Genomic DNA, 19,250 nt, shown 5'->3' on the forward strand with positions numbered 1-19,250 from the left:
ATTTTATTTAGGTAAGGCGTTTTTTTAATCTTTTTTTCTGCAAATAACTGAGTGGCAGTGTCAATTGAAATGAATTACTTGGGTGTTCTACGGGAAAATTACTTGAAAAAGAAAGCCTTTATTTATTATTGGGAAGATAACAGACCCGGCAAATCGTTGAGTAATGGCATCTATTAGAGTGGAGGTGATATAGTATCGTCGTTTATTACCAGCCGTTTTTTAAATCGAGATGTTTCATTATTTATTTTTCTAAAGAGGTGAATAATTGAGTCGCGGTATTGATAAAACGAGAAGAGACTAAAGAGGTGGTAGTTTACTCACTAACTGTTGCTTTTAGAATAAAAGCAGGCATTAATTTAAGGCGAGACCGAGAAAATAATTAAGCCACAATGTAAATTACAGAGGAGTCCACTATTTGAGGATAACAGCACTTTACTTGCAACTGTTTCTTTTTTTTCTTGGAAAAAAAGGTGTTGAATTTGAGGTGAGGCATTTATCTGTGTCGTGGATTACACACTTTGGCAAATAATTTCGCAGTGTCTATCAAAGCAGAGGCCATCTGTAAAAAATACAATATCGTTTAGTTTTTAAATAAATATATTTATTGGAGGTGTGGCTTTTTTCTGTGGCTGAAACACCCAGCAAATAATTGAGTTATGGCTTTTATTGGAGTGGAGGCCACTATTTGAGAATTACATTTTGTTTACTAGACAACTGTTTTATTTTTTACGAAAGTGGAAAAGGAGAGTGTTATTTCCTGGAAAAAAAGGGGTTTAATTTGAGAACAATATAAAAACAGTTACCGTATTTTCCGCACTATTAGCCGCACCTAAAAACCACAAATTTACTCAAAAGCTGACAGTGCGGCTTTTAACCCGGTGCGCTTTATATATGGATTAATATTACGATTCATTTTCATAAAGTTTCGATCTCGCAACTTCGGTAAACAGCCGCCATCTTTTTTCCCGGTAGAACAGGAAGCGCTTCTTCTTCTACGCAAGCAACCGCCAAGGTAAGCACCCGCCCCCATAGAACAGGAAGCGCTTCTTCTTCTACTGTAAGCAACCACCCGCCCGCGTAGAAGAAGAAAAAGCGCGCGGATATCACCGTACGTTTCATTTCCTTTGTGTGTTTACATCTGTAAAGACCACAAAATGGCTCCTACTAAGCGTCAGGGATCCGGTTCATGAAAAGACGCAATCTCTCCATCCGGGAATGAGAAGTCATCCTTCACTGTGGTTCTAGCTTGCCATGCTAATGGCCAGAAACTTCCACCCATGGTGATATTCAAAAGGAAGACCTTGCCAAAAGAGACCTTTCCAGCCGGCGTCATCATAAAAGCTAACTCGAAGGGATGGATGAAGAAAAGATGAGCGAGTGGTTAAGGTAAGTTTAAGTTTACGCGAAGAGGCCGGGTGGCTTTTTTCACGCAGCTCTGTCCATGTTGATATACGTATGTTTGTGATTGCACATTTGCGTACATTTTGGGAGTGAACAGAGTTGTTAGAACGCTGGTTTTTAATATATTATTAAAGTTTGACTGACCTATCTGACTGTTTTTTTGACATTCCTTTAGCGCAGTTAGATGCGGCTTACAACACCGGGCGGCTTATAGGTGGACAAAGTTTTGAAATATGCCGTTCATTGAAGGCGCGGCTTTTAACCCAGGGCGCCTTATGGTGCGGAAAATACGGTACATAGAAACTAGTAATTAATGAAAATTTGTAAAATTAACTGTTAAAGGTTAGTACTATTAGTGAACCAGTGAATCATGTGTGCTTACGGACTGTATCCCTTGCAGACTGTATTGATATATATTGATATATAATGTAGGAACCACAATATTAATAACAGAAAGAAACAACCCTTTTGTGTGAATGAGTGTGAATGGGGGAGGAAGGTTTTTTGGGTTGGTGCACTAATTGTAAGTGTATCTTGTGTTTTTTTATGTTGATTGAATTAAAAAAACAAACAAAAAAAACAAAAAACGATACCGATAATAAAAAAAACAATACCGATATTTTCCGATATTACATTTTAAAGCATTTATCGGCCGATAATATTGGCAGGCCGATAATATCGGACATCTCTAGTATTTATGTATCATTTATTTGTTCACTGTTCTGTTACAGAGAACAAGGAAATGGGATACAATTGCTATGGTATGAAAAGGGGTAGGATTAAATAAGCTCTGCTTCTTCCTACTCCTTTTTGCACGTGCTATAATGAAACAACCGGAAATGTGTGATGCAGAACATTGCATCATTGTATGCATGTTCGAAATAAACTGAAATTGAACGGAACTGAACTGAATACCCGGTGCGCCCTGTGGTCCGGATAAATCAGGGGTTCGGCAACCTTTACCAGTCAAAGAGCCATTTTGACCAGTTTCACAAAATATAGTAATCAATAGGAGCCGCAAAAATATTTTGAAATTTTAAATGAAATAACATTGCATACAAAGTTTTTTTTTTGGTTTGTGCTTTCATAAACTAGGGGTCTGCACCGTAACACAACATAAACACAACAGGACAAATACCCAGAATCCCATGTAGCCCTAACTCTTCCGGGATACATTATACACCCCCGCTACCAAACCCCGCCCACCTCAACCGACGCACAGAGGGGGGGGGGGGGGGGGGGGGGGGGGATTGGGTTGATGTGTGAGGGAACAGGGTTGGGGGGGGGCAGGGTTCGGTGGTAGCAGGGGTGTATAATGTAGCCCGGAAGAGTCAGGGCTGCATGGGATTCTGGGTGTTTGTTCTGTTGTGTTTATGTTGTGTTAAGGTGCAGATGTTCTCCCGAAATGTGTTTGTCATTCTTGTTTGGTTTTGGTTCACAGTGTGGCGCATTATTAGTAAGAGTGTTAAAGTTTTTTTTCACTGGCTCCCTGTGCGAACATTGCATCATTGGATGCATGTTCGAAATAAACTGAAATTGAACGGAACTGAACTGAATACCCCGGTGCGCCCTGTGGTCCGGATAAATCAGGGGTTCGGCAACCTTTACCAGTCAAAGAGCCATTTTGACCAGTTTCACAAAATATAGTAATCAATAGGAGCCGCAAAAATATTTTGACATTTTAAATGAAATAACATTGCATACAAAGTTTTTTTTTTGGTTTGTGCTTTCATAAACTAGGGGTCTCAGACACGCTGCCCACACCTTTGCATGGAATTTGATAGCTGGTGCGGCACGCGGGTTTTACTCGATTGGCGCTTGTCAGCGTCATGCGTACCGTGATGGTACAGCATTTAGCACCCACTGCATACAGCGTGCCTGATCAGCCACACGTTGTATGGGGTTTCCGCTTGTTCACGTAGGTGACAGCAAGGCATACTTGATCAACAACCACACAGGTTACACTGACGGTGGCGGTATAAAAAAAAACTTTAACACTCTTACTAATAATGTGCCACACTGTGAACCCACACCAAACAAGAATGACAAATACATTTCGGGAGAACATCTGCACCGTAACACAACATAAACACAACAGGACAAATACCCAGAATCCCATGTAGCCCTAACTCTTCCGGGATACATTATACACCCCCGCTACCAAACCCCGCCCACCTCAACCGACGCACAGAGGGGGGGGGGGGGGGGGGGTTGATGTGTGAGGGAACAGGGTTGGGGTGGGGGCAGGGTTTGGTGGTAGCAGGGGTGTATAATGTAGCCCGGAAGAATCAGGGCTGCATGGGATTCTGGGTGTTTGTTCTGTTGTGTTTCTGTTGTGTTAAGGTGCAGATGTTCTCCCGAAATGTGTTTGTCATTCTTGTTTGGTTTTGGTTCAAAGTGTGGCGCATTATTAGTAAGAGTGTTAAAGTTTTTTTTCACTGGCTCCCTGTGCGTTACCGAATACATTTTAAACTCCTTTTATTTGTTTTTAAATGTCTAAACAACCTCGCGCCAACCTATCTCTCCGACCTCCTTCAGCCTTACTGCCCCACCCGATCCTTAAGATCAGCCGATCAGCTGCTGTTGACAGTCCCTGACACAAGGCTGAAGCTTAGAGGTGACAGAGCTTTCGCCGTTGCTGCTCCCAAGCTCTGGAACGACCTACCCCTGAGTGTTAGACAAGCCTCCTCTCTTCCTGTTTTTAAATCTCTCTTAAAAACATACTTTTATTCCATGGCTTTTAACACTGAGTGATATCCATCCTGCAATGGCGCCCCATAATACACCTGCTGTGATCCTGTTTTTATGTTTTTATTAATTCTATTTTAATTATTTATTTTTTATCGTGTTCTGTTTGTGTTGTGTTGTGCGTTTTATCTTTTAACCTGCTCATTGTACAGCACTTTGGCTACCCCTGTGGTAAATTTTAAATGTGCTCTATAAATAAAGTTGATTTGATTTGATTTGATTTGGTTCAAAGTGTGGCGCATTATTAGTAAGAGTGTTAAAGTTGTTTTATATGGCCACCGTCAGTGTAACCTGTGTGGCTGTTGACCAAGTATGCATTGCTGTCACGTATATGTGCAAGCAGAAGATGTATATTGTATAACAAGTGTTGAGCTGGCACTGTTAATACAGAGGGTGCCAAATGTTGTACCGGCATGGCACGCCCTTATTATAGCTGTAAGGGTGATAATCGGTGAATATTAATCACGGGAGTTTTCTAGGAGAGGAACTGAAATCCGGAAGTCTCACGGGAAAATTGGGGGGTTCAGCAAGTAAGCTGCTGAGCCGCATCAGAGTGATCAAAGAGCCGCATGCGGCTCCGGAGCCGCGGGTTGCCGACCGATGGGATATACAGTAATTGGATTGATATATTTTTTTTAAATGGGAAAATTGCCTCGGTTTTCAGATTATTTAAGTTTTGACACAAATTACGAACTAAAACTGAGGTACCACTGTACATATAATTTTGTGTTATCAATTTGTACTATCAAAATCAGCACCTCCAAGTCCGAGTCCATGGTTCTCGCCCGGAAAAGGGTGGAGTGCCATCTCCGGGTTGGGGAGGAGATCTTGCCCCAAGTGGAGGAGTTCAAGTACCTCGGAGTCTTGTTCACGAGTGAGGGAAGAGTGGATCGTGAGATCGACAGGCGGATCGGTGCGGCGTCTTCAGTAATGCGGACGCTGTATCGATCCGTTGTGGTGAAGAAGGAGCCGAGCCGGAAGGCAAAGCTCTCAATTTACCGGTCGATCTACGTTCCCATCCTCACCTATGGTCATGAGCTTTGGGTTATGACCGAAAGAACAAGATCACGGGTACAAGCGGCCGAAATGAGTTTCCTCCGCCGGGTGGCGGGGCTCTCCCTTAGAGATAGGGTGAGAAGCTCTGTCATCCGGGGGGAGCTCAAAGTAAAGCCGCTGCTCCTCCACATCGAGAGGAGCCAGATGAGGTGGTTCGGGCATCTGGTCAGGATGCCACCCGAGCGCCTCCCTAAGGAGGTGTTTAGGGCATGTCCGACCGGTAGGAGGCCACGAGGAAGACCCAGGACACGTTGGGAAGACTATGTCTCCCGGCTGGCCTGGGAACGCCTCGGGATCCCCCGGGAGGAGCTGGACGAAGTGGCTGGGGAGAGGGAAGTCTGGGCTTCCCTGCTTAGGCTGCTGCCCCCGCGACCCGACCTCGGATAAGCGGAAGAAGATGGATGGATGGATGGAATTTGTACTATCAACATTTCAGCTTTTGCTCCTAAAATGTTCCTTTTTGTTCTATTTTTTACTTCTTATTTTTTATTTTCTACTTTTTTTTAAATTTTATTTTCCTGAGGGAACTCTCCTGAAGGAATCAATAAAGTACTATTTATTAGGGCTGCGAATCTTTGGGTGTCCCACGATTCGATTCAATATCGATTCTTGGGGTCACGATTCAATTCAAAATCTTTTTTTTCTTTTTCGATTCAACGCGATTCTCGATTCAAAAACGATATTTTCCCGATTCAAAAGGATTCTCTATTCATTCAATACATAGGATTTCAGCAGGATCTACCCCAGTCTGCTGACATGCAAGCAGAGGAGTAGATTTTTGTAAAAAGCTTTTATAATTGTAAAGGACAATGTTTTATCAACTGATTGCAATAATGTCAATTTGTTTCAACTATTAAATGAACCAAAAATATGACTTATTTTATCTTTGTGAAAATATTGGACACAGTGTGTTGTCAAGCTTATGAGATGCGATGCAAGTGTAAGCCACTGTGACACTATTGTTCATTTATTTTTATTTTTATAAATGTCTAATGATAATGTCAATGAGGGATTTTTAATCACTGCTATGTTGAAATTGTAACTAATATTGATACTGTTGTTGATAATATTCATTTTTGTTTCACTACTTTTGTTTTGTTTTGTGTCTCCTCTCAATTGCTCTGTTTATTGCAGTTCTGAGTGTTGCTGGGTTTGGTTTTGGAATTGGATTGCATTGTTATGTATTGCTGTGTATTGTTTTGTTGGATTGATTAATACAAAAATTAAAAATAAAAAATAAATAAAAAAATGGGAAAAAAAATAAAAAATAAATAAGTAATTGATTTTTAAAAAATGAGAATCGATACTGAATCACACAACGTGAGAATCGCGATTTGAATTCGAATCGATTTTTTCCCACACCCCTACTAATAATACTATCTATCTATCTATCTATCTATTTTTCCCACATTTTGCTGTTTTTTTTGTTGTTGTTTTTTACGCCGCGGGCCAATTGGAAATGAACCCTTGAGCCACACTTTGGACACCCCTACTTTAAAAGTCAACTCTGGAGCATTTGCTGGTCAAGTTGCACCAAAACAAACCACTCCCTCTCTTGCAAGTGAACTCCGCTGCGGTTCGGTTCGCCCGAGCCCGAGTGTGAACGACACTAAAGACAGCGAGCGGTGTTTAAAAATGCCAGCTACAAAAGCCTGCAGAAATGACAAAACATGTAAACGCTCTTAAAAAGTCTATTTTAGAAGCTTTTAGCAAACTCGTACAGTTAACGTACAGTAGCAGATTATTGTAGGGAGCATTTTTGGTTATGTCACGGAATCTGTCCGATTACGTGCAGCCTGTACAGTAGAGAAGGGATTCAAATGGCCCCCATTCCTGGGTGGATCTCGTGTAAGAGGAAGAGGGGGTGGGGTTAATCATTCTTTTTAATGCTGCTAAAAATGATGGAAAGCGCCACTCTACATAGCAACTGACTCTTGCCACGAAACACATTTTAAGACATTCGACAGTAGAATTTGTCACGTTTCATGTGTCAGGTAAACCGCGACAAATGGGGCCGTATGAATCCCCATCCTACAGTAGGTTTGTTCGTTTTTAGCCCGCAGCCTAGTCTGAAGGGAGTAAGAGGAAAAAGTTCAAATGTACACGTAACACTAATAATAATATGAATAGCAAATATATGCATAGTATTTGTTTTTATTGTACTAAAACAGCAAGTGTGAAGGCAGCCTTAAAGATCAGATTTTTGGTGGTTTTCTCTCACAGTAAGCAACGACAGGAGGAAATACAAAAAGAGACTCCGACTATAAATTACAGAAGGAGAGGCGGCGAGGGATAAAAGTGCAGCTGACGCCGGTTTAAAAAGTTCACCGAGCTCCTAAATCCTCGTCGGGCTTCACGATCCTGTGTCGTTTTCAGGAAATCTCCGTAAAATAATAATAATGCTATAACATGCCGACATCATGAATATTAGTAATAATCATCATCGCACGCTGCTCTCTCACCATGATGGTGGTCACCACCACCGTGCGGTTTTCCATGCCGGACGTGTCGTTGGGGAGGAGCGGCGAGTCCTGGATCAGCACCAGCTTGTCGGCGTCGTTCCAGTAGCCGATCTGAGAGGCAAAGGGTACAGTGACACAACTGCAGAGAGCAGCAAGGTAGTGAACAAGTCTGTCGTTGCACATAGAAATGGGGCGATGCTTTTATTTGCGCAACATTATTTGAGACAACGCATTTACAGCAGCGGGTGTCACTATTTGACGCGTTCTTTCTTTTTTATACGGACTTGAAATATGATTTTATTTAGGTAAGGCGTTTTTTTAATCTTTTTTTCTGCAAATAACTGAGTGGCAGTGTCAATTGAAATGAATTACTTGGGTGTTCCACGGGAAAATTATTTGAAAAAGAAAGCCTTTATTTATTATTGGGAAGATAACAGACCCGGCAAATCGTTGAGTAATGGCATCTATTAGAGTGGAGGTGATATAGTATCGTCGTTTATTACCGGCCGTTTTTTAAATCGAGATGTTTCATTATTTATTTTTCTAAAGAGGTGAATAATTGAGTCGCGGTATTGATAAAACGAGAAGAGACTAAAGAGGTGGTAGTTTACTCACTAACTGTTGCTTTTAGAATAAAAGCAGGCATTAATTTAAGGCGAGACCGAGAAAATAATTAAGCCACAATGTAAATTACAGAGGAGTCCACTATTTGAGGATAACAGCACTTTACTTGCAACTGTTTCTTTTTTTTCTTGGAAAAAAAGGTGTTGAATTTGAGGTGAGGCATTTATCTGTGTCGTGGATTACACACTTTGGCAAATAATTTCGCAGTGTCTATCAAAGCAGAGGCCATCTGTAAAAAATACAATATCGTTTAGTTTTTAAATAAATATATTTATTGGAGGTGTGGCTTTTTTCTGTGGCTGAAACACCCAGCAAATAATTGAGTTATGGCTTTTATTGGAGTGGAGGCCACTATTTGAGAATTACATTTTGTTTACTAGACAACTGTTTTATTTTTTACGAAAGTGGAAAAGGAGAGTGTTATTTCCTGGAAAAAAAGGGGTTTAATTTGAGGTGAGGCATTTATCTGTGTCGTGGATTACACACTTTGGCAAATAATTTCACAGTGCCTATTAAAGCAGTGGCCACCTGTAAAAAATACAATATAATTGAGTTTATTTAAGAAATATATTTATTGGAGGCGTGGCTTTTTTCTGTGGATGAAACACCCAGCAAATAATTGAGTCATGGCTTTTATTGGAGTGGAGGCCACTATTTGAGAACGTCCTTTTGTTTACTAGACAACGATTTTATTTTTTTTACGAAAGTGGAAAAGAAATATGTTATTTCCTGGAAAAAAAGGGGTTGAATTTGAGGTGAGGCATTTATCTGTGTCATGGATTACACACTTTGGCAAATAATTTCACAGTGTCTATTAAAGCAGCGACCACCTGTAAAAAATACAATATAATTTAGTTTATTTAAAACATTTATTCATTGGAGGCGTGGCTTTTTTCTGTGGATGAAACACCCAGCAAATAATTGAGTCCTGGCTTTTATTGGAGTGGAGCCACTATTTGAGACTATTTGAGAATGTTGTTTACTAGACAACTGTTTTATTTTTTTACAAAAGTGGAAAAGGAGCATGTTATTTTCTGGGAAAAAAGGTGTTGAATTTGAGGTGAGGCATTTATCTGTGTCATGGATTACACACTTTGGCAAATAATTTTACAGTGTCTATTAAAGCAGAGGCCATCTGTAAAAAATACAATATCATTTAGTTTTTAAATAAATATATTTATTGGAGGTGTGGCTTTTTTTCTGTGGATGAAACACCCAGCAAATAATTGAGTCCTGGCTTTTATTGGAGTGGAGGCCACTATTTGAGAATTACATTTTGTTTACTAGACAACTGTTTTATTTTTTACGAAAGTGGAAAAGGAGAGTGTTATTTCCTGGAAAAAAAGGGGTTTAATTTGAGGTGAGGCATTTATCTGTGTCGTGGATTACACACTTTGGCAAATAATTTCACAGTTTCTATTAAAGCAGTGGCCACCTGTAAAAAATACAATATAATTGAGTTTATTAAAGAAATATATTTATTGGAGGCGTGGCTTTTTTTTTCTGTGGATGAAACACCCAGCAAATAATTGAGTCCTGGCTTTTATTGGAGTTGAGGCCACTATGTGAGAACGTCCTTTTGTTTACTAGACAACGATTTTATTTTTTTTACGAAAGTGGAAAAGAAATATGTTATTTCCTGGAAAAAAAGGGGTTTAATTTGAGGTGAGGCATTTATCTGTGTCGTGGATTACACACTTCGGCAAATAATTTCACAGTGCCTATTAAAGCAGCGACCACCTGTAAAAAATACAATATAATTTAGTTTATTTAAAACATTTATTCATTGGAGGCGTGGCTTTTTTCTGTGGATGAAACACCCAGCAAATAATTGAGTCCTGGCTTTTATTGGAGTGGAGCCACTATTTGAGACTATTTGAGAATGTTGTTTACTAGACAACTGTTTTATTTTTTTACAAAAGTGGAAAAGGAGCATGTTATTTTCTGGGAAAAAAGGTGTTGAATTTGAGGTGAGGCATTTATCTGTGTCATGGATTACACACTTTGGCAAATAATTTTACAGTGTCTATTAAAGCAGAGGCCATCTGTAAAAAATACAATATCATTTAGTTTTTAAATAAATATATTTATTGGAGGTGTGGCTTTTTTTCTGTGGATGAAACACCCAGCAAATAATTGAGTCCTGGCTTTTATTGGAGTGGAGGCCACTATTTGAGAATTACATTTTGTTTACTAGACAACTGTTTTATTTTTTACGAAAGTGGAAAAGGAGAGTGTTATTTCCTGGAAAAAAAGGGGTTTAATTTGAGGTGAGGCATTTATCTGTGTCGTGGATTACACACTTTGGCAAATAATTTCACAGTTTCTATTAAAGCAGTGGCCACCTGTAAAAAATACAATATAATTGAGTTTATTAAAGAAATATATTTATTGGAGGCGTGGCTTTTTTTTTCTGTGGATGAAACACCCAGCAAATAATTGAGTCCTGGCTTTTATTGGAGTTGAGGCCACTATGTGAGAACGTCCTTTTGTTTACTAGACAACGATTTTATTTTTTTTACGAAAGTGGAAAAGAAATATGTTATTTCCTGGAAAAAAAGGGGTTTAATTTGAGGTGAGGCATTTATCTGTGTCGTGGATTACACACTTCGGCAAATAATTTCACAGTGCCTATTAAAGCAGCGACCACCTGTAAAAAATACAATATAATTTAGTTTATTTAAAACATTTATTCATTGGAGGCGTGGCTTTTTTCTGTGGATGAAACACCCAGCAAATAATTGAGTCCTGGCTTTTATTGGAGTGGAGGCCACTCCAATTTGAGACTATTTGAGAATGTTGTTTACTAGACAACTGTTTTATTTTTTTACAAAAGTGGAAAAGGAGCATGTTATTTTCTGGGAAAAAAGGTGTTGAATTTGAGGTGAGGCATTTATCTGTGTCATGGATTACACACTTTGGCAAATAATTTTACAGTGTCTATTAAAGCAGAGGCCATCTGTAAAAAATACAATATCATTTAGTTTTTAAATAAATATATTTATTGGAGGTGTGGCTTTTTTTCTGTGGATGAAACACCCAGCAAATAATTGAGTCCTGGCTTTTATTGGAGTGGAGGCCACTATTTGAGAATTACATTTTGTTTACTAGAAAACTGTTTTATTTTTTACGAAAGTGGAAAAGGAGCATGTTATTTCCTGGGAAAAACGGTGTTGAATTTGAGGTGAGGCATTTATCTGTGTCGTGGATTACACACTTTGGCAAATAATTTCACAGTGTCTATTAAAGCAGAGGCCACCTGTAAAAAATACAATATATCTGAGTTTATTTAAGAAATATATTTATTGGAAGCGAGGCTTTTTTCTGTGGCTGAAACACCCAGCCAATAATTGAGTCGTGGCTTTTATTGGAGTGGAGGCCACTATTTGAGAACCTCCTTTTGTTTACTAGACAACTGTTTTATTTTTTACGAAAGTGGAAAAGGAGCATGTTATTTCCTGGAAAAAAAAGGGGTTTAATTTGAGGTGAGGCATTTATCTGTGTTGTGGATTACACACTTTGGCAAATAATTTCACAGTGCCTATTAAAGCAGAGGCCACCTGTAAAAAATACAATATAATTGAGTTTATTAAAGAAATATATTTATTGGAGGCGTGGCTTTTTTCTGTGGATGAAACACCCAGCAAATAATTGAGTCATGGCTTTTATTGGAGTGGAGGCCACTATTTGAGAACGTCCTTTTGTTTACTAGACAACGATTTTATTTTTTTTACGAAAGTGGAAAAGAAATATGTTATTTCCTGGAAAAAAAGGGGTTTAATTTGAGGTGAGGCATTTATCTGTGTCGTGGATTACACACTTTGGCAAATAATTTCACAGTGTCTATTAAAGCAGCGACCACCTGTAAAAAATACAATATAATTTAGTTTATTTAAAACATTTATTCATTGGAGGCGTGGCTTTTTTCTATTGATGAACCACCCAGCAAATAATTGAGTGCTGGCTTTTATTGGAGTGGAGGCCACTCCAATTTGAGACTATTTGAGAATGTTGTTTACTAGACAACTGTTTTATTTTTTTACAAAAGTGGAAAAGGAGCATGTTATTTTTTTTTCCTGACAAAGGAGAAGAACAAGCTAGTATTTGAGTGCATGCAGGCATTTATTTAACATGTATTTCTTCAGGGGAAAAGAAGGCGTTTATTCGAGATGAGGCATTTAATTATGTATTTATGCGTGGATGATGCACCCGGTGAAGCTCAAGTGGCAGCGTTGTTTTTCTTCTTCCCTGAGGGGAACACAAGCTTGTACTTCTTGCGATGGATAATTGAGTTATGGCGTCTATTCGAGCGGAGGCCGCTATTTGACGAAAAACGGCAGATTCCTTTTCCGAGGTGACGCAAATGTCAGCGTTTTGTTTGACATGGGTGTCGAACAAGTACGCTGATGAACTGAGTCATCAGGGGTTTCCGAGGGCTAAGATGGCGGCGCGGGGGCGAGCAGCTGTCGGCTGGATGGACGGCGGCGACGGGAAGGCGTGGAGAACAAAGATCTGTGATTGTACGCCGCCTGCAGCGTGGATGATTGAGGAACATGTAAAATGTAGAAGCAGACACGCACGCACACACACACACACACACACACACACACACACACGGAGTCCTAACGGGACCTTCACCGTGTGAGGGAAGACAGGCCAAAGCAGCGTTTGATTGATGGCGACTCCTCCCTGCTCCCTCGCCCCCCCCCCCCCCCCTCCCCCACCTTCACCGCGCTCTATTTCATTCCATCTGCTCCCCCACGTCGCTCTCTCTCTCTCTCTCTCTCCCTCTTTTGCCTATTTCCTCTCAATTTCATCCTGACATCCATCCATCCTCCCTCACTCCCCCGAATGTCCTTAATTTACATCTCGGACCGCACGCTCGCAGCCACTAAGCACGCTGACTGATGGTGATGGCCGACGGACAAACAAAGAGGAAGTGCGGCGTGATGTTTTTACCCGTCTTGGTCCATTATTCTTCAGCTCAAACACGTCCATCGTGTAGTTGACCCTGCGGCCATAGTGGTCAAACTGGACATTACCTGTGAGTCCCTGCAGCCGCACCTGAGAAGAAAATCACAGGACAAATGACCATTGATTAAAGTTGTGCGAAAGTGACGTTTTAATGGTGTTCTAACAGTAATATGTGACAGAGGTGGGACCAAGTCATTGTTTTGCAAGTCACAAGTAAGTCTCAAGTCTTTGCCCTCAAGTCCGAGTCAAGTCCCGAGTCAAGACAGGCAAGCCCCGAGTCAAGTCCAAAGTCAAGACTGGAAAGTCTCAAGTCAAGTCCTAAGTCCTGCATTTTGAGTTTCGAGTCCTTTCAAGTCCTTTTAACCACAGACTAATATATTAACACAGATTGTGTATGCTTTTCAAACGCTGTATTTATTTATTAAAACAAGTGCATTTTAAATCCATCCATCCATCCATCTTCTTCCGCTTATCCGAAGTCGGGTCGCGGGGGCAGCAGCCTAAGCAGGGAAGCCCAGACTTCCCTCTCCCCAGCCACTTCGTCCAGCTCCTCCCGGGGGATCCCGAGGCGTTCCCAGGCCAGCCGGGAGACATAGTCTTCCCAACGTGTCCTGGGTCTTCCTCGTGGCCTCCTACCGGTCGGACATGCCCTAAACACCTCCTTAGGGAGGCGCTCGGGTGGCATCCTGACCAGATGCCCGAACCACCTCATCTGGCTCCTCTCGATGTGGAGGAGCAGCGGCTTTACTTTAAGCTCCCCCCGGATGACAGAGCTTCTCACCCTATCTCTAAGGGAGAGCCCCGCCACCCGGCGGAGGAAACTCATTTCGGCCGCTTGTACCCGTGATCTTGTCCTTTCGGTCATAACCCAAAGCTCATGACCATAGGTGAGCATGGGAACGTAGATCGACCGGTAAATTGAGAGCTTTGCCTTCCGGCTCAGCTCCTTCTTCACCACAACGGATCGATACAGCGTCCGCATTACTGAAGACGCCGCACCGATCCGCCTGTCGATCTCACGATCCACTCTTCCCTCACTCGTGAACAAGACTCCGAGGTACTTGAACTCCTCCACTTGGGGCAAGATCTCCTCCCCAACCCGGAGATGGCACTCCACCCTTTTCCGGGCGAGAACCATGGACTCGGACTTGGAGGTGCTGATTCTCATCCCAGTCGCTTCACACTCAGCTGCGAACCGATCCAGTGAGAGCTGAAGATCCTGGCCAGATGAAGCCATCAGGACCAAATCATCTGCAAAAAGCAGAGACCTAATCCTGCAGCCACCAAACCGGATCCCCTCAACGCCTTGACTGCGCCTAGAAATTCTGTCCATAAAAGTTATGAACAGAATCGGTGACAAAGGGCAGCCTTGGCGGAGTCCAACCCTCACCGGAAACGTGTCCGACTTACTGCCGGCAATGCGAACCAAGCTCTGACACTGATCATACAGGGAGCGGACCGCCACAATCAGACAGTCCGAAACCCCATACTCTCTGAGCACTCCCCACAGGACTTCCCGAGGGACACGGTCGAATGCCTTCTCCAAGTCCACAAAGCACATGTAGACTGGTTGGGCAAACTCCCATACACCCTCAAGGACCCTGCCGAGAGTATAGAGCTGGTCCACAGTTCCACGACCAGGACGAAAACCACACTGTTCCTCCTGAATCCGAGGTTCGACTATCCGGCGTAGCCTCCTCTCCAGTACACCTGAATAGACCTTACCGGGAAGGCTGAGGAGTGTGATCCCACGATAGTTAGAACACACCCTCCGGTTCCCCTTTTTAAAGAGAGGAACCACCACCCCGGTCTGCCAATCCAGAGGTACTGCCCCCGATGTCGCATTTTAAATTGCAGGAAAGAAAATTGTGCTGACATTGCACTTTATAATAGCACTATTAACCAGTCATTTTAAACATTAACTCATTCCTTTACAGAACAAACACATTGAAAAATAAAGTGCAAATGTACTTATTTGTACAAAAGTGTTAACATTGAAAAAACATGACATATACGTGAACATAACAAAAAAAGTTGTACTTTTTGTATGTCAGGGCCCTATGCTGCATTGCATTTGCAAAAGACCAAATTAGCCAAGAGTCTTGTCAGTCATTTGTGCACGATGGGGGCGTAGTATGATGCCACCATGGCTGAAAACTCGCTCCACTGGAGCACTGGAGGCAGGCACTGCCAAGACTCTCATGACCACTCGGAACAGTGTAGGAAGAGTCTTCATGTTCAATGCCCAGAACAAAAGGGGTAGAGAGTTTTTTTGGGTTGGTGCACTACTTGTAAGTGTATCTTGTGTTTTTTATGTTGATTTAATTAAAAAAAGAAAAAAAAAATATTTCTTGTGCGGCTCGATACCAATCGATCTACGGACCAGTACCGGGCCGCGGCCCGGTGGTTGGGGACCACTGAGGTAAACAACCAACAGTATGTCAGAAAGCTAGCTAAAACGGTACACATATTCATAATATAGTATACATTTTAACTGACCTTTATTTTACTATTTGTGTCTTTTTTTAGGTGGCTAAAATACGCGGTGCTGCTGACCGCCGTCTAACGTTACGTGTGATATATTGACTAACGTAACCCTGCTTAAAAAAATCACTGAACAAAAAGTATGAATAAGGTAGTGAACTGCAACAGATTCCCGTGTTTGCAACAAAGTTATAACGTTAGCAGTGAGTTTACAGCCTCACTGATTTAACTACACAGCAAATAAAAGTCACGTTACTTAGCCAATAAACGTTATCTTACATTCAAAACTTACCGTTCTTTGTGCAACTTCAAATGCCGGACGAAGTTGGAAGTTGTTGCCTCTCCATCAGTAATTTTCGAACCGCATGTGTTGCATACTGCAAACCGTTTTGTGTTGACCACCTCGTAATTTTTATACCCAAACAAAATTATTTTAGGTATCATTTTTTGTTCACTGGCGTGCGGTTTGGACATGTCTTCTTCGTTGGTTGTCCTGCAATTTGATTGGATGAATGCTGTGTGATGAAAACAAAGTAGATCTAATTTGATTGGCTGTTGTACTGAGACCACACCAGCTGACACACGCAACGCTGATAGACAAGTACACAATGAAAAATACGGAGCGCTCCCGAATAACTTTTTCATCTTTGGGTTTTGGGGAAAGTAGCAAGTCATGTCAAGTCATGTCAATTCAAAAGGCTCAAGTCCAAGTGAAGTCACAAGTCATTGATGTTAAAGTCTAAGTCGAGTTGCAAGTCTTTTTACATTTTGTCTAGTCGAGTCTAAAGTCATCAAATTCATGACTCGAGTCTGACTCGAGTCCAAGTCATGTGACTCGAGTCCACACCTCTGATATGTGACATGCACCACTTTTGAGAGGGTGGCAGGGGGGAATCAGGCTTCACTACACATCTTTTAAAAAAGCCTGATGCCGTGCTGTAGCTGGATGAATCGGCCCCACGTATACGCCCACTACTTGAAAGGGGACAACTTTGGGAAACCCCCCCTAACCCAAAAAAACCCCCAAAAAAGGCTTCACTACACATCTTAAAATAAAGCCCGAAGGCAAGCAGTGGCTGGATGAGTCCACTCCAAGTTCCTGACAACCACTTAAAGGGGGACAGCTTTATAAAAAAAAAAAAAAAAAGAAGAAAAAAAAAAAAAGCAGGCTTCACTACACATCCTAAAAAAAAGCCTGATGCCATGCTGGAGTTAGATGAATCGGCCCCTACGTATACGCCCACTACTTGAAGGGGGACAACTTTGGGAACCCCCTCCCCCCCAAAAAAACAAAAAGAAACAGGCTTCGCTACACATCTTGAAATAAAGCCTGGAGCCAAGCAGTGGCTGGATGAGTCCACTCCAAGTTGCTGACCACCACTTAAAGGGGCACAGCTTTATTTATATAAAAAAAAAAAGAAAAAAAAAAAAAAGAAAAAAAGGGATGCTTTGCTACACATCCTAAAAAAAAAGTCTGATGCCATGCTGGAGTTAGATGAGTCCACTCCAAGTGTCCTTGAAGGGGGACAACTTTATTTAAAAAAGCAGGCTTCGCTACACATCCTAAAAAAAGCCTGGAGTTAGATGTGTCTTACCCCACTTAAAGGGGTACAACTTTGGGAAAAAAACAACAAAAACAAACCGGGCTTTGCTACACATCTTAAAAAAGCCTGATGCCATGCTGTAGTTAGATGAGTCCACTCCATGTTTCTGTACACCACTTGGAGGGGGACAACTTTGGGGAAAAAAAAAAAGAAGAAAAAAAAACAGGCTTTACTACACATCTTAAAAAAAGAAAAAAAAGGGTGTATTTAGATGAGTCCAGGGAATGTTTCAACCCACCAATTGAACTGAGACAGCTTTGACAAAAAAGAAATTAAAATAAGCAGTCTTCGCTGCACATCTTAAAAAAGCTAGATGAATCGGCCCCACGTATATGCCCACTACTTGAAGGGGGACAACTTTGGGGGGAAAAACAAAACAGGCTTCACTACACATCTTAAAATAAAGCCTGGAGCCAAGCAGTGGCTGGATGAGTCCACTCCAAGTTGCTGACCAACACTTAAAGGGGGACAGCTTTATTTAAAAAAAAAAAAAAAAAAAAAAAAAAGCAAAAAAAAAAAAAAGCAGGCTTCGCTACACATCCTAAAAAAAAGCCTGATGCCATGGTGGAGTTAGATGAGTCCACTCCAAGTGTCCTTGAAGGGGGACAACAACAAAACAAAACAGGCTTTGCTACGCATCTTTAAAAAAGCCTGGTGCCATGCTGTAGCAAGATGAGTCCGCCCCATGTTTACACCTACCACTTGAAGAGGGACAGCCTTGAAAAACAATAATGCAGGCTTTGCTACACATCTTTAAAAAAGCTTGATGTCATGCTGTAGCTAGATGAATCGGCCCCACATACACGCCCACTACTTGAAAGGGGACAACTTTGGGAAACCTCCCCTCCCCCAAAAAAACCTAACAAAAAACAGGCTTTGCTACACATCTTGAAATAAAGCCTGGAGCCAAGCAGTGGCTGGATGAGTCCACTCCAACTTTGTGACCACTACTTAAAGGGGGACAGCTTTATTTAAAAAAAGAGGGGGGAAAAAGCAGGCTTCGCTACACATCCTAAAAAAAAAAGCCTGATGGCGTACTGGAGTTAGATGAGTCCACTCCAAGTGTCCGACCTCGACTTGAAGGGGGACAACTTTGGAACCCCCCCCCCCCCCGCCCCCAAAAAACAGGTTTTGCTACACATCTTTAAAAAAGCCTGGTCCCATGCTGTAGCAAGATGAGTCCGCCCCATGTATCCACCCACTACTTGAAGAGGGATAGCCTTGAAAAACAATAATGCAGGCTTTGCTACACATCTTTAAAAAAAAAAAGTCTGATGCCATGTTGTAGCTAGATGAGTCCGCCCCATGTATACACCCACAACTTGAAAGGGGACAACTTTGGGGCCAACTTTGGGACCCCCCCCCCCAAAAAAAAAACCCCCCCCAAAAAAAAAAAACAGGCTTCGCTACACATCTTGAAATAAAGCCTGGAGCCAAGCAGTGGCTGGATGAGTCCACTCCAAGTTTGTGACCACCACTTAAAGGGGGACAGCTTTATTTAAAAAAAGAGGGGGGGAAAGCAGGCTTCGCTACACATCCTAAAAAAAAAGCCTGATGCCGTGCTGGAGTTAGATGAGTCCACTCCAAGTGTCCGACCTCTACTTGAAGGGGGACAACTATGGAACCCCCGCCCCCAAAAAAACAGGCTTTGCTACACATCTTTAAAAAAAGCCTGGTCCCATGCTGTAGCAAGATGAGTCCGCCCCATGTATACACCCACTACTTGAAAGGGAACAACAACCCCCCCTACCCCCCCCAAAAAAAACGGCTTCGCTACACATCTTAAAATAAAGCCCGGAGGCAAGCAGTGGCTGGATGAGTCAACTCCAAGTTCCTGACCACCACTTAAAGGGGGACAGCTTTATTTAAAAAAAAAAAAAAAAAAAAAAAAAGCAGG

The 19,250-nt window shown here is 41.7% G+C and overlaps 1 protein-coding gene across 6 annotated transcripts in view; it reads right to left on the reverse strand.

The window, feature by feature from the left end:
- The window catches only part of LOC133607808 (glutamate receptor 4), a 549,530-nt gene that overhangs the window by 117,075 nt on the left and 413,205 nt on the right, over positions 1–19,250 (reverse strand). For all 6 annotated transcript variants that reach the window (XM_072913769.1, XM_061962781.2, XM_061962780.2 and 3 more), the window contains 2 exons: positions 13,251–13,355; positions 7,668–7,778 (listed from right to left, as the gene is read on the reverse strand). In XM_072913769.1, the coding sequence (XP_072769870.1) occupies positions 7,668–7,778; positions 13,251–13,355 (216 nt within the window). The remainder of the gene's footprint in view (positions 1–7,667; positions 7,779–13,250; positions 13,356–19,250) is intronic.

Source organism: Nerophis lumbriciformis, linkage group LG09, assembly GCF_033978685.3.
Source record: "Nerophis lumbriciformis linkage group LG09, RoL_Nlum_v2.1, whole genome shotgun sequence".
Taxonomy (NCBI): domain Eukaryota; kingdom Metazoa; phylum Chordata; class Actinopteri; order Syngnathiformes; family Syngnathidae; genus Nerophis; species Nerophis lumbriciformis.